The 24740-nt window shown below is 45.0% G+C and overlaps 1 protein-coding gene across 2 annotated transcripts in view; it reads left to right on the top strand.

Moving 5' to 3' along the window:
- Nucleotides 1-24740, top strand: part of ELMOD1 (ELMO domain containing 1) — a 448590-nt gene that overhangs the window by 358283 nt on the left and 65567 nt on the right. The window contains exons 7-9 of one of the 2 annotated variants that reach the window (XM_086935243.1): nucleotides 41-174; nucleotides 3380-3448; nucleotides 11068-11091. In XM_086935243.1, coding sequence (XP_086791369.1) covers nucleotides 41-174; nucleotides 3380-3448; nucleotides 11068-11091 — 227 coding nt within the window. The remainder of the gene's footprint in view (nucleotides 1-40; nucleotides 175-3379; nucleotides 3449-11067; nucleotides 11092-24740) is intronic. The other variant, XM_086935244.1, reaches the window with a different exon arrangement.

The raw sequence follows: 24740 nt of genomic DNA, 5'->3' as shown, positions 1-24740 counted from the left end.
TATCAAACAGTTGTCTTCAGTCTTTGTTTCTAATCTCTAGCTGTGGAAGTGTCTGAGACCTGGAGTCCCACTGGAAAGACGGATCACCAAACAGTGGTGCGAAATTGGTTTTCAGGGAGATGATCCAAAAACAGATTTTAGAGGAATGGGATTACTGGGATTATACAATTTGTTGTAAGTACTTTTTTTATCATTAAAATCTTGGGTTCAAAATATCACAGTTTCAAAGTGGATCCTGTTTAAAAGCCTATTGCCAGTGATGTTGTGGTGTCATTTGTGAACAGAAGATTCAATGCCCTTGCTAAATAAATGACAAAAAAATATAGATTTGGAAGAACAAGCCAAATGAGGGTCTATATTAACCTGAGCCTCTTGCGTGATGGATAGTGGCTTAGCTCAAGGTAGAATGGAGAAGCTGGTACCATATACATTTGGTGAGGCAACCATCCAAATATTTAGGGTAGCAGCCGCATGTGGTTGTCAGTCATGGCTCATTATAAACAGTGTTTATTACAAACCACGACTGACAGCTCTGGCTTTGAGGGGAAGGCTGAAAATGAAATAAAATTGAAAATGAAAATGAAAAATAAAAATGCACTAACCTCCGCTGGTTTGCCTCCTCCGGCCCTCGTGAGCTCCTTGGCACTCAGACTGCAGCAATGGAATTCTCCACAAATCCCAACGCTGCTGTCATGGGGCAGATGAGCAGCATGAGAGAAGCACCAGCATTGGCTAGAGCAGGCTGCCTCAATGCTCCTCGAGGCAATGGGGGCCTGCAGCCGCGGCCGGTAGTGGGAGTACCGGCAGGGCGGTGACGTGGGGAGGGGGAGGGGCAGGGTGGGGGGTAGTAATGTATGGATTACGGAGTTTAACAGGTAAGTAAACATAAAATAAATAAAAACGAATTTCGTTGCGCACACTGCATTGCATTTGGGGATGCAATGCACGCAACAAAATGTTTATGTTTACTTGCCTGTTAAACTCCATAATCCATACATTACTACCCCCACAAAAAAAACCAAAAAAAAAAACTGCAGGTTATGCAAAATTGCGCGGCTTGTACTCTCCTACGCATCCCCAGACGGCAATCAGTGAAATCTGAACTAAGAGCCCTTCACTGGCTGCCAGTAAAGGATAGAGTCAACTTTAAAAGCATGTGCATCGCCCACCGTGCTTACTGGAGGAAAGGAGCAACCCTGAATCACACTTTAATCACCACCTACCACCCCAACAGGCAGTTGAGGTCGACCCTCGCCTTCCAAGTCATCATTCCTAGGTTCAAAAGAGAAAGAAGTGGAGGAAGAATGTTCTCTACAAACGCGGCCAGGCTCTGGAACTCCCTCCCACTCTCTATCCGATCTGAACCTAACATCCTGCTTTTCCGTAGAAAATTGAAAACCTTTTTCTTCAGCAGATAATCTCGACCTGCCTCACCCACCTGTACTCTGTTAAAGCGCTAGGACGCCTGCGGGTAGCTATCGCGCTATATAAAAACTTATTCCATTCCACCCTGCCCCTCCCCACGTCACCGCCCAGCCGGAACTCCCACTACCGGCCGCGGCTGGGGGCCTGTGTCTGCTCTCCACTTCGCTGTCTTAGACTGCTGGGTGGAGAGGTTTACACTGTGCATGTCAGGCTGGCTGTTGCATGACAGCCAGCCAAAATGACGTGCACAGTGTAAATAGGTGGAGTGAGCACCACTCCCATGCTGCCAGTCTGCAGCAGTGGCCCGCCCCCAAACACGGCTCGGCTGGGGAAAGGGAAAAATAAAATGGTAATAAATTAATTTTATTACCATTTTTTTCACCTTTGCAGCGGCGCTGGCAGAAGGGGGGTTGATGCCCTTCTGCCCTAATGGAGGGGCTGCCGCTGCTTGCCAATTAAATATGCGACAATGGGTCAGATGTATCAAAGGATTTTAGCCATTTTGTGTCAATGGGAAAATGTTTTCGCAAATATGACTCTATGAATCTCCTTTGATACCTGAAAAAGAGCTACATTTCTAAAATATATTTAAAGCTGATATTTGAGTGATAAATCATGTAGTGTAAGGGAGATGTATTATTAATATTACTGTCTTAGTGCCAGGGACATTGCAGCTATAGCGGATGGAGGCAGTTGAAATTGGCAAAGCCTTTTTTACATTACTGCTGGCAATCCTGTCTGATGCACTGAGGTGATCACTTCTAGCACTCTTGATTATGGTGGCCAATAATTTAATGTCTGGTGTAGTCACTCTTAGAACACTACCAATATTAGTAGCTGGGGATGACTTCCATTAAACATAAGTAGCTCTTATTACAGAAAAGGTTGGAGTCCCCTGATAGATTATCTGACTTTGGAAACCTGTTTGTGGTGTTTGTTGACACACTCCGAATTTTCCTTGAGATTGAAGCAAAAGCATCTTGGTGAACTACAGGCCTTTCTTTTTAATGGGTTGGTGACAAATAAAAAGCTTTAGATAATGGATAAGTGTGCATGTGCAGAGCTGGTAGCAAGGTGGGCTATTGTATCCTGAAGCTTTGGGGCTTATTAAGCAATGTCTTAAGCACTTGTTACTAGCCTCTCAGTAAACAAGAATACTATTTTCACCAGTGCTTAATTTGTAAAAACAAATAAGTGCCAGGGCCCTCATCAGGAGGCCACTGCAGTTTGCACCACACATTGCCACTGTACTTACATGCCTACTAACCATCACACTGCTTCAAGTTTGATAATGCAGATTGTTCTAGGCCTTCAAAGCTTTATGAATGGCTTGGGGGGCAGGTATTTAGTTGTTTTTAATGTATATTAAATGAACAAAAAACTGTATTTTCTGCTCATCTTTAAATACACAAACAGCACCACCATGTGGCAGCTATCATAAGTGCAGCTTCCAGTAATTAAGTGTCAATGCAGAGCACCGGAAACCACCAGCTCAAATTAAGCACTCATCTGCACAGCCAATTCAGCTGGGCTACTATCCTGATGTAGGCAGTTTCCATGTAGGATTGTAAAAGAAAGACATCATGCAGCATATCAGGACGCCCCCGGAAAAATTTGTTTTCATAGTTCCCTGTCATGATACAACAGAGAATAACCCCATTCTGTTTGCTTTGTGATTGTCATTCTGGGACATATTAACCTAAAGTTTACTACACATTAAAACAGGACAGTGAGAGCAGCGCAAAATTGCATGACATCGCGAGAGTGTGCCCACGCAAATGTTAGCAAATAGATCCATCTGAGTTAATGCCCTATGCACAACCGGAGCTGTAGTTGTCTGTGGTTCCAGGTTTCTGGAAAGATTCTTGACAGACACCTGTCAATTCAAGGGCAGTGGACGGCTCCAGTGCGGCTTCTGCTGTTTACAGTGATGTGTTTCTGTTTGTCTCTGCAGATATTTTGCTGAACGGGATACTGCTTCTGCCTTGCAAGTCCTGTCTGATTCTCTTCAGCCAAAATGCAGGTAATATTTTAAACCTGATCTATGTATGTTAAATTAAATGCAGCACCAGCAGATTCGGTTATGTTTCTTGTTAAGACTTAGGGCCAGATGTGCAACACATCTTACTATGTACAAACCCTATTTTGCAAGTAGGTAACTTATTACCCACTTATAAAATAGGGTTCGCTAGTTGCTGTTAGGAAGGGGTGTGCAAAGAGCTTCCCTTCTTAATAGTGAGCCCGCAAGGGGATCTACGATTGTTTTGCAACCGGAATGCGGTTGCAAAACAATCGCAGTTTACAGCCTACTTCAAGTAGGTGGTAAGCCAGTCGTAAATGGGAAGGGGTCCTCATGGACCACTGCCTGCTCTTAGAAAATGATACTGAAATGTTACATTTTTGTTTTTGAAACCCATCCCATTTTTCTTCAAGGAAATTGGAGACTGCATTTAAAAAAAAAAAGTTGCTTTATTTAAAAATCAAACACAGACATGGGGGTCTGCTGTTCCTAGGAGGCCACCATCCCTGTGTTATTGCCCATTCCCAATGGGCCGTAAATTGCAACCTGCCTCATGAATATTGATGAGGGAGATCATTTGCAACTCCATTGAGAAATGTGTCCGAGACGCATTAGTACATTTCCTTTGCCAGTCGCTAAAATTCTCATATTGCGAGTCATAAAAGAAAATGGTCAGATATGTGGCCCTTAGTGCCTTCTGTCTACCTCGGAAATGCTTATGTACATCCCTCTTCTACTCTGTAATACCTATTTTTACTGCAGATGCAACTTACGCTCCGTTTGAAAGTTGGGCGAATAGGGTGGGTATTTACTGCATATGGTAAATAGTATTTCCCCATGATGGGGTATTTACTACAAGTCTCAAATACCTCCTAATTTGAGTTTTCAACTTGAAAATGAGGCATAACATGCAAAACTATCTGAATTGCGCAGGTTTTGAATTTTTTTTCATGGCCTTACTGTAAAGAGGATCCAAACTCCAGTATTAGGAAAGAAGAAATGTATCTTTATTGGTCATTAGTAGAGTGACCTCCAGCTCCTTCCCAGCTTCTTCAGTACTGGCACAACTCATAAGATAACATTCTAAGCACCCTAGCAACATCATGAAATTCTAAGGAGAATGAACCTAACACATCTCCCCCAATACAATATAAAAAGAACAATGGAAAAATTAACATAACAAATTAAGAAGAATAGCATTAACATGAAATAACATAAAATAATGCACAAAAGGAATATACCCTATACCCACTATGGAGCAGGACACTTTGCAACATTACCACAACTCCAAGCAGAACCCTCAGATAAAATGAGAACATTTTTCTTAACACATTTCACACGTTTGGGCTGAGAAAATTTACTATCACCCTTAATAATACCACAACCCAATCACCTTCCTTGAAGTCACATTCTCTCACCTTCATCCTCAGATTGTAGTTTTTTGCAGAATCAAACTGTTGTTTTTCTACACCACACTTGACTTTCGCACGGTCAACCCACACACACTCCTTACTTTTGAGCCAACCCGGAACTTCCTTCACCCCAGGTTCACGTCCCTTCAAAGAAACCAAAGGCGAGACACCAGTAATAGAATGTGGCGTAACCCTGTACGACCATACCATCTTCTTGAGCTCATCAGACCACAACAAACCGTTCGCCAATGATAGCTGAATGTTATCCATCAATAACCTGTTAATCCTTTCAACTAGACCATTGGCCTGTGGCCTGAACAACGCCACCCTTTCATGACAAATTCCCATCTTATCTAGAAACTCTTTCATTTGTCTTGACACCAACTGCATTCCATTATCAGACACCAACGTTTTCGGAATCTCTTCATTCGAAAATGTTCTCTCCAAAAAATTAATGACTTTCTTGGTATCAATACTGTCAGTAGACTCCACCACAAACCACTTCGAATGGTAGTCAACAAGAACCATTAAAAATTTACTGCGAACACCCAACCTAGAAATCGGTCCAAGAAAATCAATCCCTAATTTTTCCCAAGGACGAGCTGGAAAATCAACACAAGAAAGAGAAGGCTGTCTAACCAATTTTGTCTTATCACTCCCTGCACAAGCATGACAGTTCTTCACAAGTTCATCAATTTCACCATCCATGCCTGGCCACCAAAATGACTCACAAATCCTCCTCTTCGTCATATTCCTTCCCAAATGACCTTCGTGAGCTAGGCTCATAATTTTGGATCTAAGTTTTAATGGTGGTACCAGTCTACTCCTTCTCCACAGTTTGTTTTCACAAACACATAACTCCCCTCCCACATAGTAAAAACCTTTAAGACGACTATCAGAACAAGAATCATTAGACCAACCTTCAGAAACACACTTCATGACACTGGATAAAAGCTCGTCGTCAGACATTGCACTCTCCCACTCTTCTTTATCAAATGCTTGCACCTCATTGCATTTAATCTAACCATCCATGTCCTCTGAATCACCAAACTCTTGGTCCACCGGCATCCTGGATAAATAATCTGCCACAACATTCTTCACACCCTTCATGTACTCCACTTCAAAATTGTATTCCAAGACCGATAAAATCCATTTAGATATCCGTGGAGTAACATTCCCCTCCAAACCTCTCCCACCCTTAAATAAATGTACAAGAGGTTTGTGATCAGTTTGCACTCTAAAAGGTAACCCCCAAAGGAAATACCTGAAATGCTTAATCCCCCAGGTACAAGCAAGAGCCTCACGCTCGATCACTGAATAAGAAACTTCAGCACATTTTCACAACAATCATCAATCCCATCCTCGTCGCCAATGTAAAGAGGACCCAAACTCCAGTATTAGGAAAGAAGAAATGTATCTTTATTGGTCATTAGTAGAGTGACCTCCAGCTCCTTCCCAGCTTCTTCAGTACTGGCACAACTCATAAGATAACATTCTAAGCACCCTAGCAACATCATGAAATTCTAAGGAGAATGAACCTAACACATACCCATAATAAGGACCATATTTATGGCCAAGTCATGTAGTTAAGCACAGCAAGTAGGGCAGCACAGCAGGTCACCTTTCTGCTCTGCACTACGTGACAGGGAAAGGGCAAGAATGCATTGTATTTAAGTCAGTTTGGCGCATTCCTGTTTTTTCGCCTGCTCTGGCGCCCGTTTGGATGCCCAGCACCAACGCGGACACCCTTACACCATGGTGCAAGGGTGCCTGCATTGTAAAGAGGATTCTTTTTGTGCAGAATAGGCATTTACTGCACAAAAACAACCCCCTGGGGCATTTTTCTATTTCTATGTGTGCTGCACTATGCAGCACACCTAGAAAGAGAAGGAGAAAAAAACACATTTCTCCTCGTTACGCCTCACGTGGGGAGGCGCAGGTCTTTGGCCCAGTCCCAGGGCTACCACTTCTGGTAAATCTGGGAACACGTCCAAGTCCATGGATATTGCATGGGAACACCCATGCAACGCTATGGTAACGCCTCCCTGGCACAGAGTAATGCAACGCAGAGGGATTTGCGCTGCATTGCATTTCTCGAGATTTATGAAGCCACTCAGGGCTATGCACGGTGGTCTTGCGTGGCATGATAAATCTAATTTTTAATTTGCGCCATTCTTGCCCCTAAATGACAGTAGTCGTGGGCCTGAGTACAAATAGGGTCCAGTAGGAGGTGATAATTATTGCACCTAATACAAATCCGAAACCGATGTTTTCGGAATTTATTGAATGCAATAACTTTTGCATATTCTTGGTTTTGGAAAGTAAGGTGGATTTTGTTGTTTAAAGGCCCAAAACTACGGGGTTCATTAGGATGATGGGCGGATTTAGTCCGCCAGCCATCCTATCGGAAGTCGGGACCGCCTGCCAGAAGGGCGGGGGTCCCATGGGGGGTATTAGGATGCGCCCGCCACAGTGGCGGGCGCATCCTGCATTTTTAACATTGTGGCGGGCGGTGCTCTCAGCACCGCCCGCCACAATGCTAAAAATGAATGTATGCATTTGCATACACAAAGCGGCAGGCACCGCGCGGTGCCTGCCGCATTATGTATGAAAATGCTGCCGCCACGGAAAGGCATCTGCTGTGGCCCATCCTATTCTGGCTGACAGTGTCTAATAGACACCGCCACCATGTTAGCCCTTTTCCGCCCCGGCCGCAGGGCGACCAGGGCGGAAAAGCGGCGGACGGTCTTTCCGTCCGCCGCGGTCCCCCCGCTATCCTAATATGGCGGGGGGAATTTAGGTGTGGATAGCGGGCGGATTGCCCCCGCCAGGCTGGCAGTGGCTACCACCAAGCTGGCGGGGGCAATCTGCACGCCATCCTAATGGGCCCCCTCGTGTCTTGATAAATACTAGATCTTGGACCTGCTGAAACGTAATGGAGGTGCAATCTTTACTTTATCGCATCTGGTAATTACAGACTGCGATAAACACATTACTGTTATAGCTGCAGTTTCTGCGCAAACGAGTGCTTGCCTAGGGATATCAATTTAACTGTAAACTTGGAATCAGGCCCCAATTGACACACAACTAGTAATTTCGATCCTGGGGTGACCACCCTGTTTGTACAGAGATCAGAATTTAACCCTTAACTCGTGACTAGGACCCACATTTGTAATACACCTGTGTAACAGTTCTTTAAAAATTCAAGTTTACTTGTACACTGTCAAGTTCTTTATTCTGAACTTACGCTACTGTCTGAACAAGTAAAATAGGATTCTGCCAAATTAAGAGCTACTTCACCGAATTCAGTTGACCAGAGGCAATTAAAAAAGTTCCAAAGGGCAAACGCCTTCTTTGTGTAAACGTTTTAAACACCATAATAATGTATTAGAAAGCAGTGTGCAATCCTCTTTTCTTTTCTTCTTGAACCTTGCAGAACTGGCTTTGGCAGTGCAAACAATGTTGCCTAAGATCCAACTATTGGGAGGTTTCAGTCTTTGCGTGAATATCTAGAAACTTGAACAGGCTTCAGAAGTCATAGAATACCTGGAATCCATAAGTCTGTCTTAGCAAACATTCTCTCCCACCCATTGAGGCTGGCCACACATTGGACCTGTTTTCTCAGATTTAGTAGTTGAACCATACTCCTGGGCAGGTTAACCCCTAATCACTTTTAAGACAACAAAGGAATGTATTCACACTAGTGGGAAAATCACAACCCAAGACACCCCTATTTCTTGTAACTGTAAGACATACTCAGCAAGATAAAGACTTAACCTGTCTCTAGTTAACCAACACATAGCAGCACAGCCATTGAGTGAGAGTCTGGCATCCAGGATGCCGTCTGGGTGAAGGGGCAGGTCTTGTGCATCTTGAGTGGAAGAATTAGAATTAGTTAGTGATACTACAAGTCACAGTTGCCTGGTAACTTCCTGTGCCGAAGGGCTTGGACCACTTTTGAGTAGTGCGTTCACCGCTCGGTCTCCACACTCCCATTTTTAGACAAAGTAATTGAAAGTTGCATTGCGTCCCAACCTGCTTCACACATTCGAACAAACAACTTCCGAGACACCCTCCAATCTGTTGTCCGTCAGGGCCACAGTACAGAAAGTGGGATCCTCCAAATAATCCATGACTCACTTTGAATCCTCGACTCTGGTAACTCTTGCCTCCTGGTCCTCCTGGACTTGTCTGCTGCATTGGACACTGTCAACCATCTGAACCTCCTTCGCACTCTTGAACAATGCATGGGATGTGGAGGCACAATCCTCAACTGGTTCTCCTCCTACTTAACCATCTGTTTCCAAAATGTGAAAATGGGCAACTCATTCTCGAGACCAGTCAGCGTACATCAAGGGGTCCCTCAAGGCTCATTCCGTCCCCCAACACCCTTTAACCTCTACCTAGAATCACTATGTGTAATTCTCGAAACTCTGGGATATTCTTTCACCTCTATGCTGACGACACTCAAATGTACATGAAAATCTCAACCCCTGAATACATTGCGCTCCTTTCAATCACCCCCCTAAAGATTCAAAACTGGTAGTCTAAACACCATCTAGAACTCAACCCAATTCCAACAGAATTTATTTAGATTTCACCTCTGAAAGCAAAAACTCAATTACAGGAATGGATGGCTAACTTTCCTGCACTGGGTGCCTGCCCAGCCATTGTCCGGAGTGCTGGATCACTTGGTATCATCCTTGACAATCAAACAACAGTAGAACTGCATTACTGTGCCCATCTCAAATTGTGTCACTGATAGACACGATAGATGCACAGCATAACAATGTGTATGTCACAAGAGAAATAGCCCTGTAGTAGTACCTGAGTTCCCTCTGTGGTTAGCACAGGGTGTGATGTGCAAAGAAGGTAATATCTCTGTTCCTGTTGAGATGTATCGGAATCTGTCTAATTTCCATGGTAAAAGCCTGAGGGTTCACACAGACTAATATAGTGTTAGCTAGGAACACCACAGAGTTACATTTGGAACCTCGAAAGACACCCTTTGCTCTTATCCCATTATCCAAGAACTGTATGCCTTTAGCTGTAGGAGCAAATCATTGGCACTTGAGAACTGCAGAATATTTTTTGAGTACTACTTCCTTTCCCGTTTTAGGGCCCAATTCACAAAGTGATCAGTGCACCTTAATTCAGCTAGGGTGCTACAGTGCTTGGCTGGCGTTGAAATTTGGCTAACTCCCTCAAATCTGTGATTTTGTGTATATTCACACATATTTCCAAGGTAGACTCCCACCCTGGATACTTTCGTGGGCATGGCAAAAGTCTATCAGGTTAGAATCAAGTTGAAACTGCTCCAGAATTGGTGGGTGTGTGGGGGAATGAGTTTTTGTTTGGGACAAATCCTTGTGGAGAAGATAAAAAAGTTAGCACGTGCAAACATACTTCTGCTAAATATTTCCAAATGCATAATTGTATCCATGTATTTTTAAAACTTGTTACTGTTTACACTTTGGAGTGTGCCTATAAATCTGTGACTATTGAAGTAATACTGGAATTCTTCAAAGATTCCCCAAAATGTGTAAAGCTGCTCCTAAAGCAGAAGTAAACTATAGTTCAAGATGGTTGTTTTGTGATTTGGGCCGTCAGTGTTCTTCACTCTAATCTTCTCTTTTGATAAAGAGGAGAAATGCCTTTATGGCAAACATCCCATTGCTGCCACCACAAATGAGAGTTGTGGTCAATACTCCAGAGTGGTCCTGTGTGTTTCCTGTGATCTTCAGGCTCATTCCCACAGGAAGTGGTTTTTGTTATCATATCCTCCCACGGAGACCGTAAATTTGAATATTTTTCTGATATGCTTGCTGAGCCACACAGACCGATTCTACTGGGTAAGTCAGATTATTTCTCAAAACCAACAAGTTCCCTCATCTTGCTATTTTGAAAAGTGTCTTGTCAACTACAAGGGAGAATTCTGATAAGCAGTTGGAGGTAGTTTGTGTACGATGATAAGAGTTAAACAGTCTAATAAATGACTAATATTGTGGCTGTTTGTTTCAAATTCATCCAAAATGTTATATAGAGTAACCAGCAAAAGCCGTCTGCAGATGTAATGTGTTTGATGCAGTAATGATTGTATTATTATTATTATTTATTATTTGAAGGATGCTTGTAATAATATTATTTATTATTTGAAGGATATAAGTTTTAATTTGTCATTTCACTATTATTTTTTCTTTTACATTCAAGGGAATTCACTAAGGAGGAGCTCAGGTATTCTCTGTTTTCATTCATTTTAAGTTAATTTACTTTCATCCTAATTTTGTTAAAAAGTACTAAATACCAACAAACTAAAATGCATTATTTAGAATGGTTTGCGTCTAGTTGTTCAACTTTTCAAGAACAAATTGATGGAAACTGAGGAAAATCGCTTTATACTTTTTATCCACCTACCCTCAACAAGAATCCATTAGCAACACACGCAAATTAAAAAGTGCAGAGATCATATCCACCTTTTTTCTTAGCAAAATTATACATCAGAAAAGACATTCACCTTTTCCTAGTATCACCAAAAGACAACATTGACTAATTAAAAAATTATTATATTCATGTGAATAAAAATGGACAGGACAGTAGAGGCAGACAATAGGTTAGACACACACTACTGGAAGAATATAAAAGCATGTGGTGTGAGCCACTGTGCATATTTAATGCACCAAGTATTAGATAATATTTTATGACAAACTATTTATTTTGCATACTCAGTCATTTTATACAGTGTGTGTGTAAGGCCCATGTGCATACAAATGTTTTTCTTAAATCAGAAATATTTCAGGAACAAATTTAGACATACAGATTTCTCCACTGTCCCACACTGCTCCTGTCATCTTCAACTTCTACATGGAGCCTCTTGGTGCTCTACTCCTAGATAACAGCATAAAGATTCACTAACATCCTGATGAAACACAAATTCTCTTGAAAGCCTCCTCTGCTTCAGACATCCAGCGCCTTAAACACTGCCTGCATATCATCCTGGTCTGGATGTCTAGTGCCTACCTCAAGCTCAACATAAACAAGATAGAATTCCTGGTATTTTCTATGAGAAACAAACAAGAAACAGTAGAAATCTGACTCAATTATATGAATGTTAATGGCTTCAAACCCAAGCTTTTACCATAGGCCAGGTCACATGGATCAACCCAGAACACCAACCTCACCCTCAAGGAACACATTTCCCAAAAAAAAACAAAGATAGTCTGGTACCAACTTTCTCTTCTATATAAAGAGAAACAGTTTCTTCCAGAAAGTGACTTCAAAACTGCTGTTCATGACCATATACTTGTGACCCTGCTCCATGGCCTCCCTGACTCCGCACCGGCAACCCTTAAGGGCATACTACACACGGCACCACATTTCAGCCAGGGCCTGAAAAAATATGATAACTTCACTCCCATTCATTGGATCTCTTTGCCAGCCAGCAGCATCGTCAAAATCAGCTGCTTCATTGTACAAGCCATACAAAAGGGGATGATGGACGGAGCGGTTGAGCAAATCAAACACTCACCCCCAGTCAACTGATCTGGGTTTAATCCATCACCATTCTTTAGCTCACTCAGCCACCCCAGTTCAGACATGGCCATATGCAAATCAGTCTGACCCTGTGCCTCATGGGAACAGTCCAGCCCGAACTGCCAAGCCATGTCTTCCCTGGACCGGAAACAAGCATCCTGGGACCGGTTTCGGTTTCATAATCCTCATCAGCCAGGCTATCTTGAATCCAGTGGCCAAGTGAGCAAGGGACTCATGTCTGAGCATACTCTGCCAACTTAGGGCGAACAAAGCGATACAAAAGGGGATGATGGACGGAGCGTTTGAGCAAATCAAACACTCACCCCCAGTCAACTGATCTGGGTTTAATCCATCACCATTCTTTAGCTCACTCAGCCACCCCAGTTCAGACATGACCATATGCAAATCAGTCTGACCCTGTGCCTCATGGGAACAGTCCAGTCCGAACTGCCAAGCCATGTCTTCCCTGGACCGGAATCAAGCTTCCCTGGACCGGTTTCTAGCATTACAGCAGTCTTCAGCCCGGCTTGCTTGACTCCAGTGGCAAAGTGAGCAAGGGACTCACGTCTGAACATACCCTGCCAACTTAGGGCTCCGTCCATCATCCCCTTTTGTATCGCTTTGTTCGCCCTAAGTTGGCAGGGTATGCTCAGACGTGAGTCCCTTGCTCACTTGGCCACTGGATTCAAGATAGCCTGGCTGATGAGGATTATGAATCCGAAACCGGTCCCAGGATGCTTGTTTCCGGTCCAGGGAAGACATGGCTTGGCAGTTCGGGCTGGACTGTTCCCATGAGGCACAGGGTCAGACTGATTTGCATATGGCCATGTCTGAACTGGGGTGGTGGAGTGAGCTAAAGAACGGGGATGGATTAAACCCAGATCAGTTGACTGGGGGTGAGTGTTTGTATTGTCAACGCTCCGTCCATCACCAACTTTGGTTTTTCCTCATTGTAAAAGCCATCATGACCGGCACCCCTGCTTATCTTACAAAACCTCTCAAGACCCCATCAGATTGCAGACTAAGGTCCACTTCACAAAGGGAGTTATGTGTAATAAAGTTACAACTGCGTAGTCTCTGCACTCTGGGCAGAATCTCCATACAGTGCACTCTCTGCAGTGCACCGCATGGAGATTCCGTCCCAAATGCAGAGACAGCAGGCCTTTTCTATCTATGCACCCAAGATCTGGAACTACATCCCTATATTTATAAGGACTGCCTCAATACTGCTCCAATTTAGGAAAGAATTGAAGACTCACCTCTTTTTAGAGGACTACATCACAATGCATCGCTCATCTGCAACCCAGCAAACTCCTATCGCTCATTCATTGTATGCTTGTCTTTGAATCAGCTAGCATAGAAAAACATCCATCAGACTACATGGTGGTCAAACCAATACAACTTTGAAGACATCTTCAGGGTTCAGTACAGGAGGCTGCCAGAGAACACAGGAAAGTTAGTGACAGTCAAGAAAAGTAGGCGTATTATTGCTTTTTGAAAGGAGGAGAAGGATGGATTTGTGCGGATTGCCAGGAGACAAGAGTTCCAAAGTAGTGGTACCCTCCCTTTGAAACGATTTTGTTTCAGATGAACACCTGAACAAGATTGTCAGAGCTGCATAGGTGGTGTCAGAGAGCTCAAGTTTCTAGGCTAAGTGGTCAGAGTGATCGAAGAGAATTAATTTGTGAACTAAAGAAGCAAGCTTGTATATCAATCTGGCCTGAAATGGGAGCCCACCAATGGTGATCAACATGGGAGTAATGTGGTTAAAGCAGTCAGTTCGAGAGATCATTCAGGCTGAAGCATGAAGTAAGGCTCTAAAGCAGGAGAGGAGCAAGGTGAATTCTGGGAATACCAGTAATAATGGAATTGCCTTAATCAAATCCCAGGAGAACCATAGATTGGACAACTACCTCCAAGCCTTCGTCTGGTAAAAACTAATTGATAAGTATCAACTGGTAGCTATAATTTTGTGCCATGTTACTGATCAGTTTGCGAAGGTTGGGCTGGATTTCTGGAAGAAAGGACAAGGGATGTTGACAGATGAAGTACAATCTAGGATGTCAGTTTTGAACCTAGGTGGAGAGATCTTGAAATGAGTGGGAAGAGCATAAGCTAGGATGGAGCATCGAAGGCATCCGTGTTGTATAAGGATGGTGCTAAATAGAGCTATCTACGTTGGCCCTAAATAATCGGCAGCAAATACTTATGATTCAGGAAAAGGGCCTATAGTTCAAGATTGAAAAATATCGGTGTGCTTTTGGTTAAAGCTGTAATCACCCTCGGACAGCATATCTCTTGTGGGAAAACGTGTAATAGTTGATTTATACATGCAAATGCAAATGTCACAGCACAGAACAGTGCTTCGGCACAGATTGGCTGGCAGCTCTTTTACGATGATAGTTATTTGTTCAATTAAATTCAGACAGATGGTCTGTGTATCATGCCAACTATTCCAAAGAAGTAAATCACTCTTAGATGCGTTCATGTTTTGAAAAATCTTCCCCATTGAAATGAGGATGCATTTTCAGGAACATACTGATCGTACGTTTGCAAAATAATGGCTCGTGCTACAGAATAATTATAGAATAGGATAAGTAGAGAAAGAGAATGATGGAAAGAAGTATAGAGGAACGATACCAAAAGCTGATTTTATTATTTGTTTTGCACAGTCATTTATGCCAAGCCCGCCATCCTTGGGTAAACATAGAAAATGTGCACACACCCAAAAAAGATTCTATAACATTTAATTTTTTGCTTTTTGTCAATTCATGTTGAGACGCTGAGAAATCACACTACTGGATGTAATGACATTTTTCACACGTTTCTAAATAGAAAAAATATGAAACATTTTCATATAAGTTCTGTACAGTATATAGGTAATAAACAATCACTGTTCCGCAATCTGCTTCAAGATAGGTCCTTTCTTTTTCTTAGCAATTGTAAATGTTATTAAATGATGAATATTTTTGGTCTAATTGTGCATTTTTTTAAATTATTTGTGAGTTATACAACTGCAGACAAATTGTAATAATTCAGTAACACTGATGATAACAATTATATAATAGAGGGCGCATTTCCGATGGGGGGACCAGCATAACTTAGTGGTTGTGGAAATGTATAGGAAATGTCGATTTTTCAATAGTGTAGCAACAAATCACCTCCATAGTGTCAATTGCCCATACTTGGGTCCACAGGTAGGCAAAAACCCCCGATAGTTAGGATACTCATCAGTTGGATGCGTGTTCTTCTCAAGGTAAACGTGGTATTATGGATGGTGAACCTGTGTACTGTCTGGTCTGGGAAAGAGCCATCACTTTTCCCCTGTATCCCCACTTCTTCAGACCCTGTCTTCTGGTGTCTCCTGGGGGTCAGTGCCTCCTCCTCCAATATCCAACCCAATATGCTGATGCAGCACCCCATGGAGAACTTGCAGCACAGAGCTGGTGGCATATACCCTAGTTAGTGGTAACAATCCTAGGGGTTGTCTTGAAGTTTGGTGTATAACACTTTGCTGTGTTTCTGTAAGACTTCTGCAATCTGGCTTGACATCAAGGTCACATATTGCAAATCCTGTTTGCTGACAATTTGTTTCTTCTTCTTCTTTCTCTTCAATGTGATGCTAACTTAGTGTGGTTGAACTGGTGGCTACTTTGGTGAAGTCACCAGTGATTCTGACTCTCTGGCAGGTGTAATGTTATTACCTTCTGCATTATCTTAAATGTCAGCTGCAAATCGTGATTACCACCAACGTTTTCCGTTGTCATTTCAGAAACTTGCAGAGCTGGCACTTCAATGCTTTTGGTGTTTCATGTATCTTTTTATTACATGCCAACAGTAAGACATCAACAGTATGAGTTGACAATGGCAGTTTACAGCATACTGTAACATATCTCCAGATATTTCTTATTTAACCAGATAGCATTGCATGCATTAACACAGCAAATGAAATGAGAAATCAAAGTAGACAACAGAATGCACGGCACAGCCGTAGCAGCAGTATCTACATGTACTTAAGGCATTATACAGCACCAACTGTATAGTAATCATACAGTAGACACACATGTATTGGTAAACACACTTGTGGTAGGCACACAAGTGTCATCGTTTATTTTCAACCCCTACAGCACCTCCTAAATCTATTGTTCTGGCTTCAAGACATATCTTTCTGATTAGAGACGTTTTTGTGCTCCGCCTCGTTCCAGAACATGGTTACCCAAATGTAATACCTTAAAAAACCTTTTATGATCATAACCTGCTATTGTTGACCGGCACCTGAGGCCATACTAAACCCCTCATACTGTTTTGGAGATTGAATGGTCTTACACAAGATGACCCTGCCTTTCGAGAGGGGTTCGGGGCTGTAGTCAGTGATTACTTTGCAGCTAACAAGGGTACAGCCTCTGTCTACCCTTGCGTAATGGGAGGCAATTTAAGTAGTTATCTGAGGGCACTGCATAGCCAAATTCATCCGGAGTAGAGTCCAGTTGCATAGGGAAATCAAGAAATAAACCTTCTGACAAACCTGTAGCTACCCCCTATCGGCAACTCTGCCCCTAGAGACCAGCTACGACTGGAACTAGAGAAACTCCTGGCGTTGATTGAGCACCTCCAGACCTATGACCATAAGCCCTACAATTTGAGAGCATGTGACAAGTGTGATAAGACGAGAACGATGTTGGTTCGTTTGACCAGGTCAGATTGGTAAATCTCCCGGATCCTTCAGATGCACACTTCTGATGATAGGACAGTATATACTCAGACTGACATTAACAAGGTCTTCGCGAGGTACTATGCCCAGATCTATATCAAGCAAGATGGGGCCAACCTATGTATGATGATGTTCTAGCAACAGGAACCCACAGAGTCCCTGTTGGGGTTTATAACCACTATAGGGTGCGAAATAATGGTCCAAGTAGTAAGAGAAGCCATCAAAACGATGGCCTGAGGAAGGATCCCTGTCACAGACTGTAGGAGAGTAGGGTCTGCTATCCTATGGTCACCCCAAATTTTTGCTTTTTGCTTCACTGGTTTCTGACTTAATGTGGCTGTGGGTCTGCTAATCAGACCCACAGCCTGCTGTTCTCTCTCTAAATTACTGCAATGCACTCTAGGTGCATTACGAATTGGAACTGGTTCACCTTCTGAGCCCCTGTATTAGTGCACCCTAGGTGCCCAGGGCATAGGTGTATCCAAGGCCTACCAGGGGCTGCAGCATGTATTATGCCACCCCTGGCCTGGCCTCAATATTTGACACAACTGGCTGATCACTCAGCTGGGGTAAGTCGGTGTAACCACCTCTTACTTAGGTACAGTATCTCTGTGCCTAACCCTAAACTGGACACATATGTTCCTATCAGCCACTCCTATGGAAGGCCTCATCAATCCTGGAGGCAGAGTGCTTGGAAATATGTGAGGTGGTGCTCTAGCACGAGCTGAGCCTGTCTGCAGCTGTCGGGAACCACTCCCTAAGCTGTTCCGGGATATTGCCATACCATATACTCTTAAGTGCATTATAATCCTCGCGGTTATTTGCTATCTTTGGTTTGGCTTTATCAAAACATGTCGAGTAAGGTGTCATACGAATTGGAATACTATCCCCTCGCCAATTCTGGCGACGGGGATAGCATTCCACCCTTCTAGAGGGACACGACATGTGTGTAGCCTTAACCCCGGTTAAAGTTAAACAGAGCCTCAGCATCACAAAATGGATGCTGCCACCACAGACACGAGTCTGGCCTCCTGCTGCTGACCGAAACTCGGCAGATGGTGGCCTGGACAAAGGGTTTCCTGCCTTGGGAGGTGCGAGCACCACCCCAGACAGGGTTTTGTGTATTGGGTAGGACAGGGCTGAATAGAATCAGACATGCCCGGGGCACACAAGGTGTCCCCGTGCATAGGCCAGTCCAAACCGGTCCTGGGACTTTCCAGACCCAGGCTTGGCGCGGAACTGGACAAAGGAAAGGGGGTGTAACCGCCCCCCTTCCTGGTTCCTCCCAGAGGAGGGACCTAGTAGGCGATCCACCCCTCAGATTGGGAATAAGAGTGGGAGCAGTGCCATTGCACAGCAGATCATCCTGAATCAACTTTACACGAAGAAGAAGACTGGACTTCGACATTCTGCTGCACAGAAGACTGAAGAGAATCTCCCTTGTGGCCTAGGAGTGGCCACCCTGTGAACACAGGTACCAACCAGCAACTCGACGTCTGCTTTGCCGCCGCCTCCCGCCGGAGCCCGAGCCCAGAGCCCAACAAGAACCAGACTCCCAGACCTCTCCGAGCCCGATCCACAGTCCCTGCAAAGAAGGGACCCGTGGAGGCACCGAGTGACGTGGGACCGGACCTCTTGGAAGACACTCGAAAAGCTGACTGCGCAGCTTCTGAGGCATCCTCGACGTTGTGCTTTGGGGACTGAGAACCCCCACCACCGAGCAGCCTTTGCACCGAAGAGCAGCCCTCCAGCATCTCCACGATCTGCGTGGGGCCCTTTTGCATTGTGCCACTCGCCGCGCCATCCCGGCCACTAGCCACGTGGTCAGCGGTCATCTTGGCGACGAAACCGACGATTTACACAGCAGGTCTGGTTGCTCCAGACCTACCCAAGCTCCTGTGAAAAGGAGCACCCGCTTTGACCTTGCTGGTCCGAGTGTTAAGCATCTTTCCCCTTCTGCGTGGCTTGTATTTGCCAAGGCCTGTTTGCTCCGATCAGGTCGCCGACACCGCCAACAGTGAGAAGCCTACGTGGGACAGTTCGTGACCGACTCCTGGACGTCCTCGACCCCGGGTATCCACGTGGCTGCAGAAAGAAGCAACCCGACAACGCCTGTTTGCACCCAACATCGCCTGGTTCCAATCTGGTTCCACGGTAGTCACTGGCTAGTGACTTTGAACACTGTCCCCTCTGCTTTCAGGTCTTCACATCTTCAGATCCACCCTTGGATCCACCGGAACTCTTCACATCGAGCCGCCTGCAGCATCTCCAGCTCCAAGCACCATCGACCGGCGTGACGAAACCCGACACTACTTCGACCCTGTGCACCCGCTTCCTGTTGGTGAGGTAACTCAGCTCCGCCAGTGCTCCTGCATTGGTACACATCTCAAGGGCCTGTGTCTTAAGTTTTAACTCCGTAGGTCACTCGGAAGGTTCCTAACTTTCTAACCTTGTACTTTTTACGCACCATAGACTTTACATTGGAAAGTGCGTGCACTTTGAACACTGCACCCGAGTCCCGTGGGCCTCTCCCGACTTAGTCACTGCTAGTCTCGAATAGCTCCAGCGATTCCCAAGGCCCTAGGCCTCTTCACTTTCCTATTGGTATCTCTTATACCACTTTCTTAGTATATGGTTTAGGTGGCCCCTAGGGCTCATCCATATTGTGCAACTTTTGTGTATTTTAAACTGTCTTGTGATTTAACGCTTGTGCTTCTGTGCTCATAAAGAGTCCAGGGGATTTTATAGTTAATAAATCAATATATATTTTCAATATATATCTGTGTGGTGTCCCTTTCATTTGGTATTCAAGGGGGTTGTGTATGGTATAACAGCTGGCTTCACATGCCTTTCAGAGTTTAGCCTAAGACTGCTTTGTCCACGTTACCACTAGGATAACTGGTCTACAAGGTTGAATTACAACCATCATCATAAGGGTTGCTTGGCATGGTACAAAGTGATCACTAAGAATTAGTGAGCATTATATACCAGGCCAACTTCTCACATTGGTGAGCAGCGGATTGGTATCTGAGCTTGCTGTTGTTTTACCATTACAATCTTTGAGATTATCATTTGAAAGATCATACAGGTACCTGCTAGGTACATATAAAACAAGACTAGTATACTTAAGTTCTACTGAACTTAGTTGTTGTAGAGCAAAGGGAGTAGCACACCCTAGCTACAACTACTAGATAGGTTTAGTAGGTAAACACCAGTGTAGGTAGATTGCAACACATCCACCCACACTAGAACAATGTCTGGAGCAGAGGGGTCCAGTGGACTTACTCCTGTTGAGAGTGACCCTCCAAGGGCACCATCCAAATTTGCTATTTTTTCCTTTAAGGAATTAAGACAGCTTTGTGTCTTGAGGGGTCTGAAGACAGGGCCTTCCCCTACTACAGACCACCTAAGAGAGCTCTTAGACCAGTCTGAGACTCTAAAGCCCTCTAAGGCAAACCCCACAGGGGATGCTGAAGGAGGCCATCCTTCAGAGGATGACACTGTAGACACCCCTGCCCCTATCATCCTGGTAGATGAGGAAGCCTCCACCACTGGAGCTCCTCAGGTAGATGAGGAGGAAGAGGAAGAGGAGGAGGAGGAGGTGGAAAGCAGTGAGTCAGACGATGACAGAAATAGTCAGGTGCTGGTCAGTAGACTGAACCAGGCTAACTTAAGCTTACTTGGGAATGAATCAGGTAACAACCCATTCAGACCCCCAGGTGGACTTAACCAGAAGCCTAGGAGGAAAAGGACTCACTCAGGTGACTCTGACAACTCCCATGCTTCTAGAGGTTCTCATGGTCACTCCAGAAGGGTGATGACTAGCCCTCAGAGAAGGGAACATGAGACCAAGTTGAGAGAATCTCAAATTAGAGAGGCTGAATTTAGAGTCCAGAGACAAGAGTTAGAGATTGCCCTGGCCCAAGAGAAACTTTCTAGAGCAAGACAGCCTAGAGAGAGTGGGGTAATAGAACCCACTGGTGGCAGCAATATCCACAAGGATAAAGACAGGTCTTTTGATAACAGAAACCTGAGTAAGATTGTGCCCCCCTACAAAGCTGGGGATGATATCCATAAATGGATTACTGCAATGGAGAGAGCCTGCAGAGTACAGCAGATCCCTCAGGAGCAGTGGGCAGCAATCTTGTGGCTCTCCTTTGAAGGTAGAGGCCGAGACAGACTCCTCACAGTTAGTGATGGGGATTCTAGAAACTACCTGGTCCTGAAGAGTGCTCTGATTGATGGGTTAGGCTTAACCACTGAACAGTACAGGTTAATGTTCAGAGACACCCAGAAGACACAGACTCAGGACTGGTCTGAATTTGTTGAGTGTGCCACTAAGGCTCTGGAGGGATGGTTGCTGGGAAGCAAGGTTACAGCCTATGAAGGATTGTATAATTTGCTGATGAGAGAACAAATTTTAAATAATTGTCAGAACCAGCAGTTGCATCAACATTTGGTTGACTCAGATTTGACCTCTCCCCAAGAATTGGGAAAGAGAGCAGATAAATGGGTAAGAACCAGAGTTAAGCAAAAGAACCAGAACCAGAACCAGGGTGGTGACCAGAAGAAAACAGACCAGAAGGGTGGGGAGCAGAAAGCTAAAGACCAGAAGTCTTCAACAGGGCCCCAAACTGAGACAGAGGGTGGGTCCCAAACTTCCAAGTAGAAGAAGAAAGAAGGTCAGAAGAAACCCTGGTGTAAAACTTGTAAGAACACCTCTCACTGGACAAGTGAGTGTAAAAAGGGTGGAGCCCCCAGCACTGCAGCCCCTAAGGCACCTGCACCCACTAGTACAGTTAGCAGTGCTGGTCCTCAAGCCAAGGGATTAGTGGGTATCACTTTGGGAACTGAAGGAGATTCTGACCTAGTCAGAACCCTTACACAGGCTGTTCTGGTTTGTGAAGGGGACATAGATTTGACCCCTGACATAAGTCCCAGTAACCTGGGCAAATACAGACAGACACCTTTGATCAACAATAAAGTGGCTCAAGCTTACAGGGACACATGTGCCAGTGTCACTATGGTGACACCTAACTTTGTGGACCCTGGACAGTACATGCCAGGCGATGATTACCTGGTGACCAATGCCAGCAATGTCACTACTACACATAGTGTGGCACTTGTTAACTTTTCCTGGGGAGGGGTAACTGGCCTAAAGAAAGTTGTGGTTAGTGCTGATCTCCCAGTAGAATGTTTGTTGGGCAATGACCTGGAGAACTCTCTATGGTCAGAAGTTGAGTACAGGACTCATGCAGAGATGTTAGGGATATCATCACATGTCCTTGCTGTGACCAGGTCACAGGCCAAAAAGTGCCTCTCTGAACCTCAGGTCTTGGATCCTGGAACAATGGACCAAGCACCTTCCAAGAAGAAGAACAGGAGGGTTAAGGCTGCGCCTTCCCAACTGCCTACAAGTGAGGATCAAGCTTCACAGGAAACTGATCTTGAGACCCCTGAAGGAACTGTCTCTGAAGAACTTGAGCCTGATCAGGTTGAGTTTCTGGGGACAGGGGGACCTTCTAGGGCAGACTTGGGGCAGGCTCAGTTAACCTGTCCTTCTCTTGAACCCCTCAGACAGCAGGCTGCTGCTGAGGCTGCTGGGAATGCTCAGGGTGCCCATAAAGTATATTGGGACGATGGACTCCTTTATTCAGAGGCTAGAGACCCCAAGCCTGGTGCTACCAGGAGGTTGGTTATACCTCTGCAATTTAGGGGCTTCCTACTCACCTTGGCCCATGATATTCCTTTAGCAGGACACCTAGGCCAGAATAAGACCTGGGACAGGCTTGTCCCTCACTTTCACTGGCCTCACATGTCTGAAGACACCAAGGAGTTTTGTCGCTCCTGTGAAACCTGCCAAGCCAGTGGCAAAGCAGGTTGAACAACAAAGGCCCCCCTGATACCACTACCTGTGGTGGGGGTTCCCTTTGAAAGAGTGGGGATTGATATTGTTGGTCCAATGGATCCCCCTACAGCATCTGGGCACAGATTCATACTGGTGGTAGTGGATCATGCCACCAGGTACCCAGAGGCCATTCCACTTAGGACCACAACAGCTCCTGTTGTGGCCAGGGCCTTACTTGGAGTTTTCTCCAGAGTGGGGTTTCCTAAGGAGGTAATATCTGATAGAGGTGCCAACTTCATGTCAGGATATTTGACAGCTATGTGGAAGGAATGTGGTGTCAACTACAAGTTCACCACTCCTTATCACCCACAATGCAATGGGCTTGTTGAGAGATTTAACAAGACCCTAAAGGGCATGATTAAAGGATTACCTGAAAAGCTCAGGCGAAGATGTGACATCCTACTGCCCTGCCTTTTGTTCGCTTACAGAGAGGTCCCTCAAAAGGGGGTTGGCTTCAGCCCCTTTGAATTGTTGTTTGGGCACCCTGTAAGAGGACCCCTGTGTCTAGTGAAGGAAGGATGGGAGTTACCTCTCAAAAAGCCTAAACAAGACATAGTGGACTATGTACTTGGTCTCCGCTCAAGGATGGCAGAGTACATGGAAAAGGCATCCAAAAACCTTGAGGCTAGCCAAGAATTACAAAAAGCTTGGCATGACCAAAAGGCTGTCCTTGTTGAATTTCAGCCTGGACAGAAGGTATGGGTGTTGGAGCCAGTGGCCCCAGCAGCACTCCAAGACAAATGGTCTGGACCCCATACAATTCTGGAAAAGAAGGGAGAGGTTACCTACTTGGTGGACCTAGGAACTCCCAGGAGCCCCCACAGGGTGCTCCATGTAAACAGATTGAAGGCATATGTCAGCAGGGCAGACATGGGCTTGCTCATGGCTACAGATGAGGGACAGGAGGAAGAGAGTGACCCTCTCCCAGACCTGCTCACTCAGAACCCTGAGGATGGCTCAGTTGATGGTGTGGCCTTAGGTGGTAGCCTCACTGAACATCAGCAACATGACTGCAGACAAGTTCTACAGGCATACAGGCATATGTTCTCATTGACACCCAGTCAGACTAACTGGTGTACCCATGTGGTGGACACTGGTGACAGTCTTCCTGTAAAGAGCAAGATTTACAGGCAACCTGACCACGTCAGGGACTGTATAAAGACTGAGGTGCAAAAGATGCTGGAATTAGGTGTCATTGAGCCTTCAGAGAGCCCCTGGGCTAGCCCAGTGGTTCTGGCCCCCAAACCTCACACCAAAGATGGCAAGAGAGAGATGAGGTTCTGTGTGGATTACAGAGGACTCAATGCTGTCACCAGGACAGATGCACACCCTATTCCAAGGGCGGATGAGCTCATTGACACGTTGGCTTCTGCCAAATATTTGAGCACATTTGACTTGACAGCCGGCTACTGGCAAATCAGGTTAGCTGAGGAGTCTAAAGCCAAAACAGCATTTTCTACCCCTAGTGGGCATTATCAGTTTGTGGTGATGCCCTTTGGTTTGAAGAATGCACCTGCCACCTTCCAAAGGTTGGTGAATCAAGTCCTTACTGGGTTGGATGACTTTTGTGCAGCTTATCTGGATGATATTGCTGTCTTTAGCTCCACCTGGGAGGATCACCTGGTCCACCTGAAGGAAGTGCTTGAGGCTCTGCAGAAGGCAGGCCTCACTATCAAGGCAACCAAGTGCCAGATAGGGCAGAGTAAGGTTGTATACCTGGGCCACCTTGTAGGT

This window comes from Lissotriton vulgaris, chromosome 8 (assembly GCF_964263255.1).
Source record: "Lissotriton vulgaris chromosome 8, aLisVul1.2, whole genome shotgun sequence".
Taxonomy (NCBI): Eukaryota; Metazoa; Chordata; class Amphibia; order Caudata; family Salamandridae; genus Lissotriton; species Lissotriton vulgaris.
The sequence above is the reverse complement of the archived record's forward strand: the minus strand, read 5'-3'. Positions and strand labels throughout refer to the sequence as shown.